The sequence below is a fragment of the Electrona antarctica genome, assembly GCF_951216825.1.
Source record: "Electrona antarctica genome assembly, chromosome: 23".
NCBI classification, from domain to species: Eukaryota; Metazoa; Chordata; class Actinopteri; order Myctophiformes; family Myctophidae; genus Electrona; species Electrona antarctica.
Window position 1 is genome coordinate 4,451,574 of NC_136804.1, and position 17,870 is coordinate 4,469,443.

At 42.2% G+C, this 17,870-nt stretch overlaps 1 protein-coding gene across 2 annotated transcripts in view; it reads left to right on the forward strand.

The window, feature by feature from the left end:
• The window catches only part of LOC306916821 (uncharacterized protein), a 42,950-nt gene continuing 25,080 nt past the window's right edge, over positions 1 to 17,870 (forward strand). The window contains exons 1-9 of one of the 2 annotated variants that reach the window (XM_079494861.1): positions 1 to 22; positions 2,150 to 2,267; positions 4,088 to 4,219; positions 4,830 to 4,941; positions 8,378 to 8,550; positions 11,232 to 11,409; positions 13,020 to 13,050; positions 13,959 to 14,011; positions 17,756 to 17,827. In XM_079494861.1, coding sequence (XP_079350987.1) covers positions 8,389 to 8,550; positions 11,232 to 11,409; positions 13,020 to 13,050; positions 13,959 to 14,011; positions 17,756 to 17,827 — 496 coding nt within the window. In that variant the 5' untranslated portion in view covers positions 1 to 22; positions 2,150 to 2,267; positions 4,088 to 4,219; positions 4,830 to 4,941; positions 8,378 to 8,388. The remainder of the gene's footprint in view (positions 23 to 2,149; positions 2,268 to 4,087; positions 4,220 to 4,829; positions 4,942 to 8,377; positions 8,551 to 11,231; positions 11,410 to 13,019; positions 13,051 to 13,958; positions 14,012 to 17,755; positions 17,828 to 17,870) is intronic. The other variant, XM_079494862.1, reaches the window with a different exon arrangement.

Consider the following 17,870-nt stretch of genomic DNA (forward strand, 5'->3'; position numbering starts at 1 on the left):
GTTCAGCGAGCGAGCGACGTGAGTGAGTTAACCTTTATATTATTTATTCTTTATCTGGCTGTTCTCCTACGTTATTGTTGGACAAAAGTCACAAAGTTGTGGATCACTGTTTATTCTGTTCGTCGTTTGACAACATGAGTTGTGTGCAGTCTAGTGTTGTCTGTTGTGTAATGCTGTGTTGTGATGTAGGGCGGCTACTTCAGTTGATGAACATTGTTTTAATCATGTTTACATAAATGATATCCATATATTACGTTTGTTTACTTAGAGTGTCTGTGTTTATAGACGTCATCATTGTTTTGTAGCCTACTCACCATCATTGCAAGTGCAACTGTAAGGAAAGCTTGAATTATCCTTTCTTTCTGTCTGCAAATAGTTTGTTTCATAAAAATCCAATGTACATATGTTATGAGCTAATTTCTGCTAAATTACAGGATGTGTAATTCCTCCATAAAACATAAGTTTGATGTGATTTGATGATTATTGCTAGCTGGTAGGTCTATCTTTTTTCATTTGATTTATTTACGTCACTAGTCTGTACAGTATAGAGGGAATCTTGAAAAAACAAGAAAGTGGCCACACAGGCTGATAGCCAAAGTGTCTATTTTATTTAGGACACAGATTAAGACATGAAACCAAACTGTCTGTACAGTAGTAGGCCTATCTGTTAACGGTCATATAGCCTGTATAATATTAACTTAATCAATGTGTGTTGGCTCTGGTCTCTACAGGCTATATTTCAGAACACCATTGTTATTGAGCTGGTTTGTTTTCCTGGTAGGCTATAGCAGTGGTTCTCAATTATTTTTCATGTCAAGGACCCCCAGCCAGCCCCAGGTTGATATGTATTTGGCCAGGGACCCCCATCTTAACAGATTTTGTGCCAGGGACCTCCTACATGGTTTGTGGTGTTAAAATGTTTAGAGTTTTTTTATAGCAGATCTACAAGCTCACATTGTGACACGTAGCTATTTTGTGTATATTCAGTAGGGTTAAGTGATGCAATACACTTGTAGGGCCCGAGCACTGCACAGTAGTGCAAAGCCCTATTGAAATCACAATGATTATTATTCTTTATTCCCCTGAATTAATCACGTTTTTGAGGTACTAAATGTACGTGAAAAGTTGTGAAACTTTGCACACATCCCAAGAGGCGAAAGATTACGTATTTTATCGTAAAATTGAGGGCGTTGCCTAATGGCTCAATAGTGCCTCCTACAAAAGTTTGTGCTTGAAGCCCCACAATATGGTTTCACCTAGCCCCTCTTGGAACCCTCGTAAAAGGTTTCTGACATTTGGATGTTTACCTTTTACGGAGGGTCCCTTCTCAGTTGTCGCCCGCAACATGGCGATTCTGGGATACACACGGACTTGGCCTCGCATATGTCCTTGCTGCGCTATTTGAGTGATGGTTATACGTCTCTAAAGAAGCATATATCAGCAATAGGAGACAACGGAGACAACGGAAACCTCAGCGAACGGCGCAGAAGCCGTTAAGTATTTTTAATCTTTGTTAGACCGTTTTGGCAGCTCTGAAATTCCCTCTTCCTCACTTCCCATATCCCGCCTCCCTGGCTAGCTGCACGTCCTAGTTACTGCCTCTGATTGGCCGACCGCATACATGCAGGATGTTTTTCAGAGCTGCCAAAACGGTCTAACAAAGATTAAAAAGACTTAACGGCTTCTGCGCTGTTCGCTGAGGTTTCCGTTGTCTCCGTTGTCTCCTATTGCCGATATATGCTTCTTTAGAGACATATAACCATCACTCAAATAGCGCAGCATGGACATATGCGAGGCCAAGTCTGTGTGTATCCCAGAATCGCCATGTTGCGGGCGACAACTGAGAAGGAACCCTCCGTAAAAGTTAAACATCCAAATGTCAGAAACCTTTTACGAGGGTTCCGAGAGGGGCTAGGTTTCACCTACATGTATGGAAATTGGTACACACCTGCATCATGTCCCGACTTAGCCCTAGACTGTCTCTGTTGTTACATACAGTTGGTACAGTATTCCACATACAGGAGCCATAGATCGGTTGCACCCGCTCCTGGTAAAAATGAAACATGCGCGGCATAAATGTGATAAATGCTCCGTTTGTACTCGCCCATTAAATAATTCCAATGACGTGGAGTGAGTTATTGTCCTGTAGTTTCACAGATCGTAGTGCTGAACATACATACCCAGGAGCTAGTGGCGTCCTTCAGAGTGACCACAGGGACCAGTAACACCACAGCTAACAAGTCCATCAGGTCTGCGTGCCAGGGCAGGTGAGTGATATATATCGATTATACGTTTATTCAAAACAATGACCATGTTGCACAAATACAATAAAACGCTTTCAGGCCCACAGAGCTCTTTAAATTAAAATAAAATGTCTAAACATCCTATTTAGCCGGGGAGCCACAGGCCCAAAATTGGACAGAACCTGTGATGTCATTCCATACTTTTTATTTGTGTTTTTGAGTGGTGCAACCACTCCCTTACGGAGCTATGTGGGTGGCTGGGTAGCTGGGTGGCTGGCTGGCTGGGTATGAGCACGAAAACAACATGGTTGTTTTTCACCACCTGTGCGCAACCTAACGCACACACAAACACACACGCACATATTAACTGTATGATGCTTACAGTACAGTACAGTAGAGGGTACAGTAAAGGGACTGCCGCACGGTAACTGTCATTTCTCAACCCTTTTTGGACGCGGGGCGGCACGCCGGAACCGGGGTCTGGAACTCCCCCACATGGTAACTCTGTCATTTCTCTACCGTTTCGGACGTGGGGCGTCTCGCCGGAACCGGCCCGGCACCCTGGGTGCATTCCTGTTTATCTGGAAACCCCCCACCCCCCCCAAAAGAAAACCCACACGGAGTTGCACCACTCACTTCACACAGGTGTGATTTTTTCTATTCATTTGGTCATTAAGGTCCACAGAATGAGAGGCAATGTGACATGTCAAACTAGAGGGTTTTCATGATTCTGAATCCATTCCAAGCATTAGTTTTGCGCGAAAAACACTCCTTGACCTAAAAACGGCCATAGCTGTAATGACAAATGTGATGAGGTCAGCACAAATGTGATGAGGTCAGCTCATTTGGGCACATTTTGGCAAGTGGCTATGGCCGAATTTAGGCCAAGTAGTTTTGTTCTTGCAAAATTATTGCTTGGAATGGATTCAGAAGCATGAAAACACCCTAGTTTGACATGTCACAATTGTCACATGCTACTTAAAGCATGATGGAATTTGGAAAATGTTGCCTTATATTGGTTGTCTATGGTGTGGTATACAAAAATGGCCATAACTTGTTTTCGCATTGTTTCCGGCAGAGCAGACCTCTCATTCTGTGGACCTTAATGACCAAATTAATAGAAAAAACACAAATAAAAAGTACGGCATGACATCACAGGTTAATCCTTAACCGTTGAGCTTTTGGGCCTGTGGCTCCCCGGCTAATTGCTAACAAGGGGTCTGGGAAGGGAGTGCATTGCAACCTGCACGGGTGGCTTTGATAACATAAAACAGAGGTATGTTTGTCAACACTGCGTCACCCAGATAATTCATGCCGCTTATTGCCGTATCCATACAGCAGCCTCTCGATCGATTCACCTATCGTCTGGATGTTCAATCAATATATTGCCATATCGATTAATTGAATGCACCACTAATATGGAGCCGGCCAGCAACTCTACATCTTACCTCAAACCCTTAGATCTCCATATATGGAGCTGACCTGTTCCGACATTCCATATGTTGATCTGACCTAATCAAACCCTGTACACAAGGTACACTCCATATATGGCCAGTACAGAATTCATTCCATGTGTTGATCTGACCCCCCATGCGAAAGCGCCAGCACTCACCCAGCAGTCTGCCGTCACCCAGGCGGATGCGTGCACGCAACCTCTCCCTTTTAGGGCGAGGTCGCTTCTCTCCCTCAGGGAATCTTACTGGTGGAACACTTGATGGAACCATATTTACCATTATTGAGTGCATTTGATACCATTTGTGCACACTAACTTATGGGGGTCCGTGGCCTAATTCTAAACTGAAGAGTCCTTATAACATTTTTTGTTTCTGGTGTGTCCCATGAAGTCTGCTCCGGTTCTGTTGACGTTATCGGACTCAACACGTGGTTCTTCCTGTCGACGACGACTCTGACCTCAACGTAGTAGCGGCCTTGGACAGGCGTGGCAAGTACATTACACCGGCAACGCCAAGAGAAAGGTGAGGGCTGTGTTTTTTTTAGCTAGTATTATTCTTTCATATTTATTTGCCACATTATAAAATTGTATGGTTAAAATGGTTAAAATCTAAAATGACACAGATGCTTTCCCAGTCAAAACCCATTTAGAGATGAGATCCGGATTTCTGTCAGTGGTTCTCAAACCTTTTCATGCCAAAATTATGTATTTAGCCGCCATCTCAAAATATTTTCTTCCAGGGAAGCAAAGATTTGAGTTACAAGATGACACGGATGCGTTCCAGGTCTTAAAAAAAAATATATATCTATATTGTTTGTGTTCTAAAAAAAAAATATATATATATATATATATATATATATATATATATATATATATATATATATATATATTTTTTTAGGTTTTAGCAGATGGACACTGCGCTCACTTACTACCTGGACTACATGTTGTCTCAGTAAGACAGCCCCCCCCCCCCCCCCCCCTATCCACAAGGAGGAGGAGTGTACCAAAGAATTATGGAAAGTGTAGTCCAGGAAGGAAGTGAGCCCAGTGTTCTGCTAAAATATCTAAAAGCACATAGCCTATTACACACACAAAGACCCCAGGAAAGTGTTCTAATTCTTCTAAACACTCAGGAGCTGGTGCAGGCGTCCTTCAGACTGACCACAGGGACCAGAAACGCCACAGAGTCAATCAGACCAGTTAATTTGATCTTTTTTGGTCCATCGAGTTTGCACGCAAGGGCAGGTGAGTGACACGTGAAGAACTGGAGACAAAATGTTTGCCATAAAATCCACTAGGCGTCCTGTGCGACTGTTGATCTGTTAACCCATTCTGAACACCCCATGCGACCGTTATCACACCTTCCAATAGGGCCAGTATGGCCGTTATCACACCTTTCAATAGGGCCAGTATGGCCATACTGGCATACTCACTGTCTCAGTATGTCATTATCACCTATTGTGACGGGTGATGATGTCACTGATGTCACTGATGTCCTGACGGAGGCGCGCCGTGTCTGGTGGCCGTGAGGCACCGCCGAGCGAGTCGCCTTGCCGAGCGTTGCGAAGGCCACCAGACCCGACTCGGCGCCGTCCGAGTTACGTCCCGATAGGCAGAGAATAGTATATATTAGTAGTCCCTAGTTTCCATGCACCCACAATAGTTGGAAATGACCTGTCCACCAGGGGGTGGACAGGTCCTTGACCAGGCTTTGTTCAGAAAGGTGTGATAACGGCCATACTAACCCTGTTGAAAGGTGTGATAACGGTCGAATCGGCTGTTCTGAAAGGGAACCCCTTTTGGTTATGCTTTAGCGTTTGAAAAATAGCAGATCTACAAGCTCATATCATATCATAGCACGGCACAGAGTGTCACACTATGAGCTTGTAGATCTGCTATTTTTGAATAATCGTGGAAATGACAAATCTTTGTTTCTGGGGAGTCCCTGGAACAACATATTTTGAGATGGGGGTCGGCGGTCAAATTCATATCATTTTTGGGGTCCTTGACATGAAGTAGTTTCAGAACCACTGATATAGAAACATAGTTTTTTCAGAAAACTCAGGATTTAGAAGACATTTGTAGAATCGACCTCACGTCTAAATGGGTTAATGTACCCCCTGCAGTTGTTAAATCATTAAGTGGTCAAATCTTTATTTCACCATTTAAATGTTTTGGTGCCAAGCCACACTAATGGGAAAGTCAAAATATTCCATGGCGCTTATTATCAGCGTGAGATGAGTGTTGAATGTCTGGCAACCATTAAACAACCCAGCTAAGTCCTGCCCTATGCGGGAGCTAACTATCTCCGTAGACAACGCCCTGGTAAAGTCTGTCCCGACAGCCAGGAACCTTGGTGTTGTCCTGGACAGTCAGCTCTCGTTCAAAACACACATCACAGCTGTAACGCGATCCTGTAGGTTTACACTCTATAACATACGACGAATTAGACCGTTCCTCACCCAGGAGTCAGCCCAGCTCCTAATCCAGACAACAGTCTTGTCAAAACTTGACTATTGTAACTCCCTCCTTTCTGGCCTACCGGCATGTGCACTTAAGCCCCTCCAACTGATCCAAAATGCCGCAGCTCGCTTGGTCTTCAACCAGCCAAAATTCTCACACGTCTCCCCCCTTCTCCGCTCCCTCCATTGGCTCCCGGTCGCTGCCCGCACAGAATACAATGATGCTGGCATTCAAAGCAACCAAAGGCATGCCCCCCCCATATCTCACAAGTATGATCGTACCCTACAAACCCTCCCACGCACTCAGATCAGCCAACGCAGGGAAGCTGGAGGTACCTTCACTAATACGCTCCACACGTCCCAAACTCTTCTCCCTTCTGGCTCCAAAACTATGGAATGCACTTCCCATCACAGTCAGAACTGCAGCCTCACTCCCAATCTTCCGCCGTAGTCTGAAAACCCACCTCTTCAGACTCCACCATGGCCCGTAGCACTTGCCCTAGCCTAACCCCTTAGATAGCACTTCATGTAGACTTAGATAGTATTTTAAACAGACTTATAGCTTGTTACGTAGACGGCACTAGAATTGCATTTTATGTAGTCATAGCACTTTATAGTACACATGTATAATATATAATATAGTATAGTATGTATAGTTTACATAGATACTCCACTGTTATGTTCTTAGTTTACGCATTATTCATGATAACTACTTTTTATATATGTGATGTATGCCATGCTTTTGTTATTGCTTGATGTAAATCGCTCTGGATTAAGAGCGTCTGCTAAATGCCTAAATTGTAACAACAACGTTCTGAAAACAATAATAAACCAACCAGTGATGATATTGTTAAGCCTTAAAGCCTGGCAGGCAATGTATGTCGATGTGTGCATGTTCTGCGAGATTTACTATGTGGTACAGCGGTGTTGTGTGCCGAAAACAGACACCGCCGTACGACGCAGCATCGGCTGAGCCGAGTCAAGACATCCTAACTTTATTGGCGAGGCGGGTTGCGGCGGGTTAAATAATGTTTAATGGGATTTCACTGTTTTTAGCAGTGAGCCCAGTGTCTCTGATGTCATGGACACTGGGCTCACTTCCTTCCAGGAGTACAATTTCCATAATGTTTTGGTGCACTGCTCCTCCTTGTGGATAGGGGGAGGGCTGTCTTACTGAGACATGTAGTCCAGGAAGTAACACAAACACTGCTGCCTGGTGGACGGCAGAGCCAACGCTAGACTGCTGAGCCGGACTGCCGGTCGTTTTACTGTGTTGCACGCTGGATGCACATCCAGTTTGGGCGGCCATCTTAGATCATCTTAGATGATCTTAGATGACCTCCGAACATCGCGCGTTATATCTAAACCATGGAGAGCTCCGTAGATTTTGAGTTATTCAGCTTTTTAGTCAGCCTGTATAAAGGGAGGTGAACGGCACTGCGCATGCGCGAAACCGGCCTAGGATCGCTGCAGAAGGAAAGGCCAAGCAAAAAAGAAAAAAAAAGAAATCGGCGATCCGTTTTGATATCAATAATAAAGCTTATATGACAGAACCTTCCGCCAGGAGCAGTTGCAGGTTGGATTCTATATGTCGGAATGTTCCTTCACGTGTTGTGAATCGGGTAAGTGAGCCCAGTGTCCATGACATCAGAGACACTGGGCTCACTGCTAAAATCTCTAAAACCACATATTACACACATAAAGACCCCCAGGAAAGTGTTCTACATCTAAACGTCATTAAAATAACAACATAACATCATAACACCCTTTTTTGCAAAAAGGGTGAAGTTTCCCTTTAACTCATTTATGTAGACCTGAGGACAATTCTACAAATCCTGACAGTTTTCTGAAAAAAACATGTTTCTATGTCAGTGATTCTCAAACTATTTAATGTCAAGGACCCCTAGAATTATATGTAATTGGCCGCCGACCCCCATCTGAAAATATGTTGTTCCAGGGACCCTGCAGACTTGAAGATTTTAACTCAAGATTTGAGTTAAAAACGCTCGCTCTGAAAGAATATATATTCAAAATTTGAGTTAAAATCGCTCGCTCTGAAAGAATATATATTCAAAGATTTGAGTTAAAAACGCTCGCTCTGAAAGAATATATATTCAAAGATTTGAGCCATATTTTCACGATTTTTCAAAAATAGATAACAAGTAAACGATCATTGCTATATGTGACATTTTCTTTCATCCCCTCCTACTGTTCTGCAGGCTTGGCTGAAATGGCCAAAATATTCCACGACCCCAAACATGCCGCCATGGTATTGGAGGGGATGAACATGATGCGGCTCGACTCGAATTCGTGCGATGTGATATTGTGCTGTGGAGGCACAGAGCTGCCCTGTCACCGGCGGCTCCTGTCTTCATTCAGCTCATATTTTAATGTAAATACACATTTATTGACCATGGATTTCACGTGAGCCAAACATCATGTGATATCATTTAATTGTTGACACAATGTATATAAGAAAGGCCTAAGTCATGATCACTATACGCCAACCATTCATCTTTTCAACTTTCACAGAATATGTTCAAGAAAGCAAAGATCTCACCTAAAAAGATCAAATTAACTGGTCTAATTGACCCTGAAATGCTGAACGCATTGGTTTGTTATGGATACTCATCAAGAGTATCCATAACGTCAGAAAATGTTAAGGTAATGTATTTCCATCATGAAACTATTGTGTTTTTGAATCTCAGTCTCGGGTCTTAAAGCGGCACTATGTAGTTTAGGTTTAGTTTGTATTCGAAAGAAAAAAGTATTCGTACATTTTGTAATGTGTGCACTTGTAAAACATAACTTGTTTGTAGCTCTTTTTTTTGTGTGTTTGAAAAAACATGCTTTTACAGATGCAAGATGTTTTTTTGTTCCCCAAAAAATTACTGCCAAAAATTACATGATGTCTGAGAGCCAATCACGTGAGGCTTTTTCCACTACCCAATCAAAAAGCTCCAGAGGTCTGCCTGGCAACTGAGGTTGCCATGTTTGTCTGGGGCTGTGCTTTATAAGTTATACCAGTTAATGCGAATTCACTAATTCATTATTTTAGTAGCCTACTGGTATATTAAATAAAAAAGAAGGTAATACATAAGTGTAATAGTGTAGAATACTGTAATTAGTGTAATAATGTACTTAGTGTAATAGTATAATAGTAACATAGTGTAATGGTGTAATAAGGGCAATAGTGTAGTAACCTGCAAAACCTGTCAGTCTGTGTCAGTCACATGATCATATATGCCCGAAAATTAAGGCCCAGCCCTACCTGGGCCCTCATCAAACCCTGTATACTCAAGACACTTCCCCCGCTGCCACCCTTAGATCTCCATATATGGAGTTGTTCTGATATTCTATATTTTAGTGTGTTTCGTGCAAAACTAATGTTTGGAATGGATTCAGAATCATGAAACCCCCCTAGTTTGACACATTACATGCTTCTTAAAGCATAATTAAATTAAATTATTTCCTTGCCTTATAGGTTTATTATGGTACTTTGTATTATGGTACTTATAACATATTTTTTATGTTATTTGGATAACCCTAAGGATCTTAAAAAATCACACCCGTGTGAACTGAGTGGTGTAAGGTCTTATATAGCCTGTCTGACGTAATGAAATCACACCCGGGTGAACTGGGTGAACATAGCAACCATGCTCATTTTTTTAGCACAGACAGACTAACAAAGCCAGTTGTAGGAGTGGTTTACACCACTCAAAAATCTTGAACGATTACTTTTGCAAGTTCTTTTGGGTCACACTATTTTAGCATGACTGGCCTATGACCTCATCAAGCCCTGTACACAAGACTCCATATATATTCTCCATATGGCCAGTACAGAATTCATTCCATATGACGATACGGCAGTCTGTATTTTTTCCCAGTTTTTTCATGTGTTTATGAGGTGACAGTATGTCATTAGACCCCTTGGTGTAGTTATGTGCAATGATGTCTTCCCTATGTAATTAGGGTGTCTTCATGGAGGCTGAAACCTAAACGTGCCAATGAAAAAAACAGTGATGGTAATATCATCCCTTCCCCTTTATCATACAACAGCTGTGGGAGCGGCTTCAGTTCAGCTGGATCACCACCCATCACCACCCACCAGGCAAACCAGGCATCCTTAATGAACTGGTGGGCGTGTCCACATAAAAATGACATTTTAACAAATACTTTAAACAAACTATAATACCTGATGATCATGTTTTAGGGTTGGGGTAAAATCATGGCACTCCATCTTTAAGGGTGGCAGCGGGGGCAGTGTCTTGAGCTTACAGGGTTTGATGAGGGCCCAGGTAGGGCCGAACCTTAATTTTCTGGCATGTTGAGAACTCTAATTTTCGCCAGCTGCTGGGCGCGGCTGCACTAATAATTTTGGGGCGGGCCCGCCTAGAGTTTGAATGGACGGGTATCAGTCAAAAGGGAGACATCAAAGAGGAAGGGCGGGTGGGGAAGGATCAACATATGGAATTTCAGAACAAGTAGGCTCCATATATGGAGATCTAAGGGTTTGAGGTCAGATGTAGAGTTCCTGGCCAGCTCCATATATGCAGATCTAGCTGGTGATCCAGTCTTTTCCATGTATGGCTATCCATTGTTTGTCAGTGTCATGATCTTCATAATATGGAGATGGCAATATATGGAGCATTTACCATATATGGTGGCGTGACGTGTCATGAGGCATAATGGTCTGATGGCCATATATGGTGGCGTGACTGACGGACGGACTGGCAGGTTTTGCAGTTTTTCATAGTAACCTGTGACCTACAGTTGCAATTACACTATTACCCATATTACACTATTACCCTTAATACACTATACCACTATTACACTTATTACACTATTACACGTTTACACTATTACACTAATTACACTGACAGTATACACTATAAGCAGACGTGGACATGCGCCTCCCTAGATCTTCCCCATAAATTCACTACAATACACACGTACACGATGATTGTTATTGCTTACGCATTTTTTTGTGGGACATAATATATACAGTACAGTAAAAAAAAAGTTGCATTGCTGCTTTAATGGTTGAACAAACCTTTTGTTTATTTGGTCTAGGGCCTACTAGCAGCATCGAAATTTCTCAATATAGTTGCTGTTATCGATGCCTGCGAGCAATACCTGCCTGTAATGCCGACGGCAAACCCAGCCGGCGGCTCTATGGGTGGAGAAGGAGGAGGAGCCAATCCCATCAGAGTGGTACCTGCTGTGTCTGTTAGCCCCGCCTCTGGCTCAGGTATATTCTTTAACCACATAATTCGTTTTATTTGGGGGGAAAGTTATTGCAGGAAAATAGCCAAACGACAAGTTGACAACGTGACACACTTGTTGATCTGCTTTTCTCAGCGTAAGCTTTCCCCCACTATTTGTAACCATTAAATCAGGACGACCAGCCATGTGTTGCTTCAGGGCTAATTTCAAGGTGCACAAGGCACCATCTTGGATGTAATCTCGCGTCACCAGGTCTTCCACCTCGGAGGAAAGCCTGTTACAAAATTGCCGTGTGAACCGGTCTGGAGCGGATGATATCGTTACGTCATGTTGTAGTATTGTTTTGTAGTCATCAGGATGATATCGTTACGTCATGTTGTAGTATTGTTTTGTAGTCATCAGGATGATATCGTTACGTCATGTTGTAGTATTGTTTTGTAGTCATCAGGATGATATCGTTACGTCATGTTGTAGTATTGTTTTGTAGTCATCAGGATGGTATCGTTACGTCATTTTGTAGTCATCAGGATGATATTGTTACGTCATGTTGTAGTATTGTTTTGTAGTCATCAGGATGCTATAGTTACGTCATGTTGTAGTATTGTTTTGTAGACATCATGATGATATCGTTACGTCATGTTGTAGTATTGTTTTGTAGTCATCAGGATGATATCGTTACGTCATGTTGTAGTATTGTTTTGTAGTCATCAGGATGATATCGTTACGTCATGTTGTAGTATTGTTTTGTAGTCATCAGGATGATATCGTTACGTCATGTTGTAGTATTGTTTTGTAGTCATCAGGATGATATCGTTACGTCATGTTGTAGTATTGTTTTGTAGTCATCAGGCAGGAAGAATCATCAGCGGTGCACTCGGTTATGATATGATTAATGTTCCGTCCTGTGATGAATCTCCGTCCTGGGCGACAGGTGGGATTATTTGATAGGATGGAGACCTCCGTTTATGCCGCTCGGGGTGTTAACCAACATGAACTTTGTGTCCCTATTTTGGGCAATGTAGAAGTCCCATATTCAAAATCTACTCAAGTAAAAGTACAAAAGTATCTGCATCAAAATGTAGTTAAAGTAAAATAAATAAAAGTACTCATATTGCAGAATGTCCCATTTCACAAGTTCAAAAAGTGTCCAAAATGTGTTGAAAATATTTTCAAATGCCCGAAATGCATAGGGTTGTACAGGGTTGAAGTGGATAATGTATGTTTTCTAATCATGAAGAGAAGACTTCTGCAAAGCCGGTTTGTTGCAGGTGCGTTGGCAACAATGCAGTAGACGTTGATGACCCGCACGCTTTGTTTTTGATGAGTGTGGGTCTCTCTCCATCTATGTTTTTGAATCTCCAAAGAAACTAGTAACTAAAGTTTTCAAATGATTGTAGCGGAGTAAAAGTACAATTGTGGGCTCTGAAATGTAGTGGAGTAGAAGTAAAAGTAAAAGTACTGAAAATTTGACATACACAAGTAAAGTACAAATATCTCAAAATTGTACTTAAGTATAGTACTTAAGTAAATGTACTTAGTTACTTTACACCACTGTAATTAGGATTAGTTTTGTTGGTGTTTTATATGAACTGGAGAAGATGCATATATCTGTTTTCTGTTTCTCACTCATTGTAGCTCACCGGCTTGCAGCCATAGACCACCAGAGGTAAGTGTTCACTGTATGTAGTCCTGCACAAAGTTTGCAGTCTGAAGGATTGTTGCAAATTAACAACTCATTCATTGCCAAAGACGTCTTTGGACGTCTGTTGATCCCAAAGCCCACACCGCCAAAGCTGCTTTGGACGCCTGTTGTGTGTTTTTAGCTGTTACGCTAGATGGCGCTCTTTGCTAACATATGAGTCACCATTTAATCCTCAGTCATAAAGGGAAACAGGAGATCACGTCATTCACCGTTGACTTCTGTGCTATTGGATTTGGAAGAATATAAAGAGAAATGTTTTCTCGCCTCGTTTATTTAGCTGTCCATTTTGGCATGCTATTTTCAATAACTAGAGAACTGAATGTCAATTGTGTTATTTTTTTCTGCCAGGGGTTGAATTTATTTGCTCTGTCAGTAAATTAATTTTACTACACACTGTTGTAATATCTAAGTACTGGACCCTCGTCTGGTTCTGACAGACAGGTAGTGTGTGCAGGCTGGGTGGTGTGTGACAATCCAGTTGAAGTATTCCTTTGGTACGGCGACTGCGGCGGGTACCCGGGAGAACAAATTAACAAGACACGAGACAGTATCACGCTAAGGTTCACAAGGTTTATTACACAAACAGGAAACATATATAGTGCTGGATCATAATGACGTGACAATAAGATATGAGACAGAAGAACGTGCCTACTGCAGCAAGGCTGACCTTGCTGCCTGACTAGATGTCTCTCGTAGCCTATCTATAAAGTATGCTACAGTACAGGCAGTACACAATACATATCAAGTACACTGTATCTCAAGTTCAAGTACATAGACTAAGATGTACTGTGCATGGGCTAATATCATAACACACACTATGTCAGTAAATTACTTTTATTACATGCCTCTCTCTCTCTCTCTCTCTCTCTCAGGGTAATGGAAATGACGGAAGAATACAAAGTCCCTGACAGGCTGGTGGGATTCAGTAAGTAATGACTTCTGACCTCACATAGTGTCATAGGCAGGTAGCCACTAGCCAGTTATCTCTCACTGTTCACTATATCACAGTGCCATAGTGTCATAGGCAGGTAGCCACTATCCAGTTGTCTCACTGTTCACTATATCACAGTGCCATAGGGTGACCAGATGTCCCGATTTGTGCGGGATTGTCCCGCATTTCAATGACTTTTCATGCGTCCCGCAAATTGAGACGTTGTCCCGCATTATGATAGACAGGCTCCGGTTTTCAAATGTGCGCTTTATCTGTGGGTCTGTGGGAGAGCAGCGGAGCTGCAGAGGCTGTCATGACAGGGCCAGGGGGCGGGCCGTGACTGTGTGTGTGTGTGTGTGTGTGTGTGTGTGTGTGTGTGTGTGTAGGTAGGTAGGATTGGCTGTCAATCAAACAGCCGGGCAGAGAGGGGGAAATCAAATCAATGCGGTGCGGATAGTTTAGTGAACACCCACCAAAACAAAACAACGCACGAAACACAGTACAACGAGTTAGCGTCTTAGCTAAAACATGGAGGAGAAAGGGGAAGAAAATGAAGTGCAGTTACAACAAGCACAGGGAAACTATTTATCCGTGGGTGAAGAAGCCATGCAGTGCAAGGCATATTGAAAGAGTCTTCTGTGACATTTGTAATTAGAGTCGTTTCTCAGTGACACACGGAGGAGGTGAATAACGATGTGAAGCAACGTGTTGATCAAAAGGATTCTTCACGGTGCATGGACACGTTTGTACTAAAACCAAAAAAACAAGAAGAAAAGGTAACAGCAGCTGAACTAACTAGTGTTTACCACACAACTGAGAGACTTTCAGACTTGTAATGGACAACATAAACACCTAAAAACACCTACAAAGTGTATATCCTGGCTGTGCTGCTATGGTGGAGAAGTGTGTTTACAATTTAATTTATTATGAGTTGCCTCCAATGCTGACCAATCTTATTTTATTTTATCTTTTATTTATTTTACCTGTATAATTTCAAAATAATTTGCAGTAGTTGGCTTTGTTAGGAGGAGGATACTAAAGTAAACATTTATTTATTGGTTCCTTATTGGTTGTAGGCTAATTCATGCCTTCACAATCAAATAAAAGCCCCTTGGTTGGTTGGTTGGTTGGTTGGTCCAGTTGTATTGGTTGGTTGGTTGGTTGGTTCGTTGGTTGGTTGGTGAATTGTCCAGTTGTATTGGTTGGTTGGTTGGTTGGTGTATTTTTCCCAGTTGTTTTATTGGTGTATTGTCCAGTTGTATTGGTTGGTTGGTGTATTGTGTATTGGTTGGTTGGTTGGTCTATTGTCCTGTTTGTCCAATAATAGTTCATTTAAATGCATTTCTGTTAAGTTTCTTTTATTTGCATAGTAGTTCTATTATAGTTATTATCATCAGTCCTATTATGTGCTACTGAATCAACCAGATGACAAAGCATAGATATGCTATGTGAGGGGCAGAATAGAAATGTATAATTGAGGAATAGAAATGTTATTATTTTTGTTTTCGTATACACATAATTCACGCACACGACACAACCTAGCCCGTCTCCGGACCCCCCGGGTTGAGCTCCTTTGGACCCCTATGGGTTAGGGGTCCAAATGAGCTCAACCCGGGGGGTCCGGAGACGGGCTAGACACAACCCCGCATGTGTCCCACATTGTCCCACACAAACACACTCTTTGTCCCACATCTGGTTAGTTGGGATCTGGTCACCCTACAGTGCCATAGTGTCATAGGCAGGTAGCCACTAGCCAGTTATCTCTCACTGTTCACTATGTCACAGTGCCATAGTGTCATAAGCAGGTAGCCACTAGCCAGTTATCTCTCACTGTTCACTATATCACAGTGCCATAGTGTCATAGGCAGGTAGCCACTAGCCAGTTATCTCTCACTGTTCACTAGGTCACAGTGCCAGCCAGTCTCACTGTTTCACTATCACAGCACCATAGTGTCATAGGCAGGTAGCCAGTTGTCTCTTACTGTTTTGGTGTACAGTACGTTGTCATTGCACTAAGACGAAGGAATACAATCAATAATAACAGTGGAATGACCTACCTGGGGAGTTTGAGGAAGGTATTCCACAGGGTTGGGCCAGCAACTCCAGAACAACCTGACCATTAGAAAACATCTCTCTGTTGTTTCAGAGGACATAACAGCCATAACAGATTTACCAATACCAACATTTTTAGTTAATTGGCCAGATGTGAGGTCATCTGGTCGAGTGTGGTTGTTTCGCATAGAGGATGGCTTCGTGCTGTGGTGATATGCGAACTCACAGCAGCGCATCAAGCCTCCGATGTCCTCAATGCGAGACACGTTGGGGTGGCTGGCATGGGGGCTAACGTTGGTCTAGCCCCATATGGAACCTCTCCCTCCACTATTGCACACAATTCCATTCCATACGATAGCCGTATATAACTGGTGTCTTGATTGATTGATTCCTTTGGGTGAATTTGGGTTTGTTGTTGTCTGCTGACGGCACGCAATGCACTGCAGGTTCGTTGGTGCACCTGTCCTGTATGATCAGTCCGCCTGAAACTCGTCCAGTGAGAAATGTTCTGCGGTGAAAAAACTAATTTATCAAAATTAACACATTAAAGTCCCGGCCCTATTTTATAAAAATACAAAATAGTGGAAATTGTTGATCTTCTAGAAGCTTACAGCTTTTAGATCTTATTGACGATTATGCAAAAAATAATTGTGATTATCTCAAATAATTGCTATTAGCTGATTATGTAATAACTGTGACAGGCCTAATTCAGAATGGACGGGAGTCGAGTCTTTGATGCTAAAGTGCCATATTTGTTCCCACATACATTTCAGTTGAGTAGTCATTGTAGGCCATTGATAATCATTGTAGGCCATTGATAATCATTGTAGGCAATTACTAACTGGTAAAACCAGTATTGGGCAGCTTGAACTACAACTGGCCTGTGAACATAGGGCTGGGAAATTAACTGAAAAGATGTACCTGTAGTCACCGATAATCTTTTCTCATAATTAATAATCGAAAAGCAGTTATTTACTACATTTTAATGTCTAGACATCATAAAACATACTTGTATTCAAATGTATTAGTCTGATTAACCACTTCATTACTAACACTGCATTATACCTTGTTGTACAATGGTGGCATACGGAAATAGTGAAAATGGAAGATCTACAAGCTCAACGCATCGCAATGAAACACATTGTGAGCTCGTAGATGGCTATTATCACAATTTATAAAAAAAATATATAATAATAATCGTAATCGAGACAAAGGTTTGAAATAAGCGTGATATTGATTTGAAGTGCCATCCCTTTATGAACACATTTTGTCAGTTTTAGCATACAGCTAAGTGATGCTGATTCATTGGTGTACGTCCAAAACTTTTCAGGAAAGAGTTTGTTGTGTTTTAGTCACATTCCTAAGCCAATAATTTGATAACCGGCTGCGCAGAGGCTGTGCTTCCGGTAGGACACGGACAGGAGACTCTTTGTCTCCATAGGGAATCCCTGCTGGAAATGATTGGCTTGGGAATGTGACGGTGGAAAAAAAATACAAGTCTCCATGGGGTGAGTAATCGATATATGTTTTAGTCTATCCCTTTAATTTACTATTGTTTTTATTCTCTTCTCTCATCCCCTCGTATCTTCTCTTTCCTCATCTCATCTTCCCACCCTTCCTCTCCTCACGTGTTCTTCTCTTCCTGTCTCCCCTCTTCCCCTCCTCTCCCCACCCCTCCTCCTCCAGTAATTGGCAAAAAAGGTGAACGGATCAGAAGGATTCGGTTGGAGTCGGGCTGTTACATCCATTTCGCTGATTGTAAGTCTGTCTGCTTAATTACAGTATATTGTATAGTTGATTT